The 1,740-nt window shown below is 47.0% G+C and overlaps 1 protein-coding gene across 1 annotated transcript in view; it reads left to right on the plus strand.

The window, feature by feature from the left end:
• arid1b (AT-rich interactive domain 1B) overlaps positions 1 to 1,740 on the plus strand; it is a 32,059-nt gene that overhangs the window by 12,143 nt on the left and 18,176 nt on the right. The window contains exon 3 of the mRNA XM_015050376.1: positions 1,027 to 1,170. Within this exon, the coding sequence (XP_014905862.1) occupies positions 1,027 to 1,170 (144 nt within the window). The remainder of the gene's footprint in view (positions 1 to 1,026; positions 1,171 to 1,740) is intronic.

Consider the following 1,740-nt stretch of genomic DNA (forward strand, 5'->3'; position numbering starts at 1 on the left):
TAACTTGTGGGCGGAGCTCCGCAGACAGAAGCTGATTGGTTGATTTTAACTTGTGGGTGGAGCTCCGCAGACAGAAGCTGATTGGTTGATTTTAATTTGTGGGTGGAGCTCCGCAGACAGAAGCTGATTGGTTGATTTTAATTTGTGGGCAGAGCTCCGCAGACTGAAGCTGATTGGTTGAGTTTAACAATCAGAATCTCTTTGTGTTTTAAAGTTCATGATTAAAAGTCAAACTGCTGCTGATTTTTATAATTGGGATGTTGGGACTAACGGTGTGTTTTTCTGTGCTTCATGCAGGAAGTTCCTCAGGAGGCATATGGGGGGCGGGTCAAGTCTGCAGCAATGACTCCTGGGAAATCAAACCAGGAGGACCTGAGCCAGCAGGAGAGGCCGTCCAGTCTGCCGGTGAGTCAGACTCAGAAACTCTGAATTCAGATCAAATGTTTGGGTTGGTGACCTGAAGTGACCTGAGGCAGACGTTTTATTTTGAAAAGCTGATCATGATGGGTCACCGCGGAGTTATTTTAGAGCGCTGAGCTGTTTGTTGTTGTGATTCAGACTCTGACTGTGAGGCAGATTGAGCAGATTTCAGGCCGCACTGCTGCGTTTGCTGCCAGATTGTCCTGCAGCTCCCTGTCCTCGTCCATAATGACGCCGTCAGTTTCTCCTGGCCGCTGAAATCTGCAGAGATCACGCTCTGAGCGGCTGCAGCTTCCTGCTGGGAGACTAGCAGAAATAATGATTCTTCACAACAAATCGCTGAGTCAGCGGCTCCTCAAGCACCTCACATCCTGTTTTACAACACAAATTATTGTTTATCTACAAAGAAGAAAAGGTAAAAGCATCTGAATAGGAAGGAATTCTCAATTTTAGGTTCTGGTTCAGTTCTGTAGGTTCTGGTTCAGTTCTGTAGGTTCTGGTTCAGTTCTTTAGGTTTTGGTTCAGTTNTAATTTGGTTTATAGAAGTTGTATGACCAGAGAGACGTTGCTGTTGACCTCTGACCTCTGGGACTGGTTTTCCACCAGATGAGCTCCCAGTACGGCCAGCAGCAGCAACAGAACCTGAGCTTCAGCCAGCCCGGCCAGCCGCCGTACTTCAGCCCCCCCCAGCAGCAGCCGGCCGCCCCCAGCCAGCCGCCGTACATGCAGCCCTGCCCGCTGCCGCCCCAGGTAGGACACGCCATCTCCATGGCAACGATATGGAGACAACGACCATAGAGCAAGTCGTCGTCAGGATTAGATAAAAAAAAAAACCCATCAAAACTGTTGAAGAACTGTTCTGAACTATTTGTCCGTCCATCCATCTTTTTTTAACACTTGCCAAAAATATAAACAGAATCTTTCTTTAATAACTTTTGTAATAGACAAATCAGAACCTGAAAGCCTTTCAGACAAGCTGATTGGTTGATTTTTAACTTGTGGGCGGAGCACTGCAGACAGAAGCTGATTGGTTGATTTTAATTTGTGGGTGGAGCTCCGCAGACAGAAGCTGATTGGTTGATTTTAATTTGTGGGTGGAGCTCCGCAGACAGAAGCTGATTGGTTGATTTTAACTTGTGGGCAGAGCACTGCAGACAGAAGCTGATTGGTTGATTTTAACTTGTGGACGGAGCTCCGCAGACAGAAGCTGATTGGTTGATTTTAACTTGTGGGTGGAGCTCCGCAGACAGAAGCTGATTGGTTGATTTTAACTTGTGGGTGGAGCTCCGCAGACAGAAGCTGATTGGTTGATTTTAATTT

Source organism: Poecilia latipinna, unplaced genomic scaffold (genome assembly GCF_001443285.1).
Source record: "Poecilia latipinna isolate Pla-1442-1.1 unplaced genomic scaffold, P_latipinna-1.0 Scaffold989, whole genome shotgun sequence".
Classification (NCBI taxonomy): Eukaryota; Metazoa; Chordata; class Actinopteri; order Cyprinodontiformes; family Poeciliidae; genus Poecilia; species Poecilia latipinna.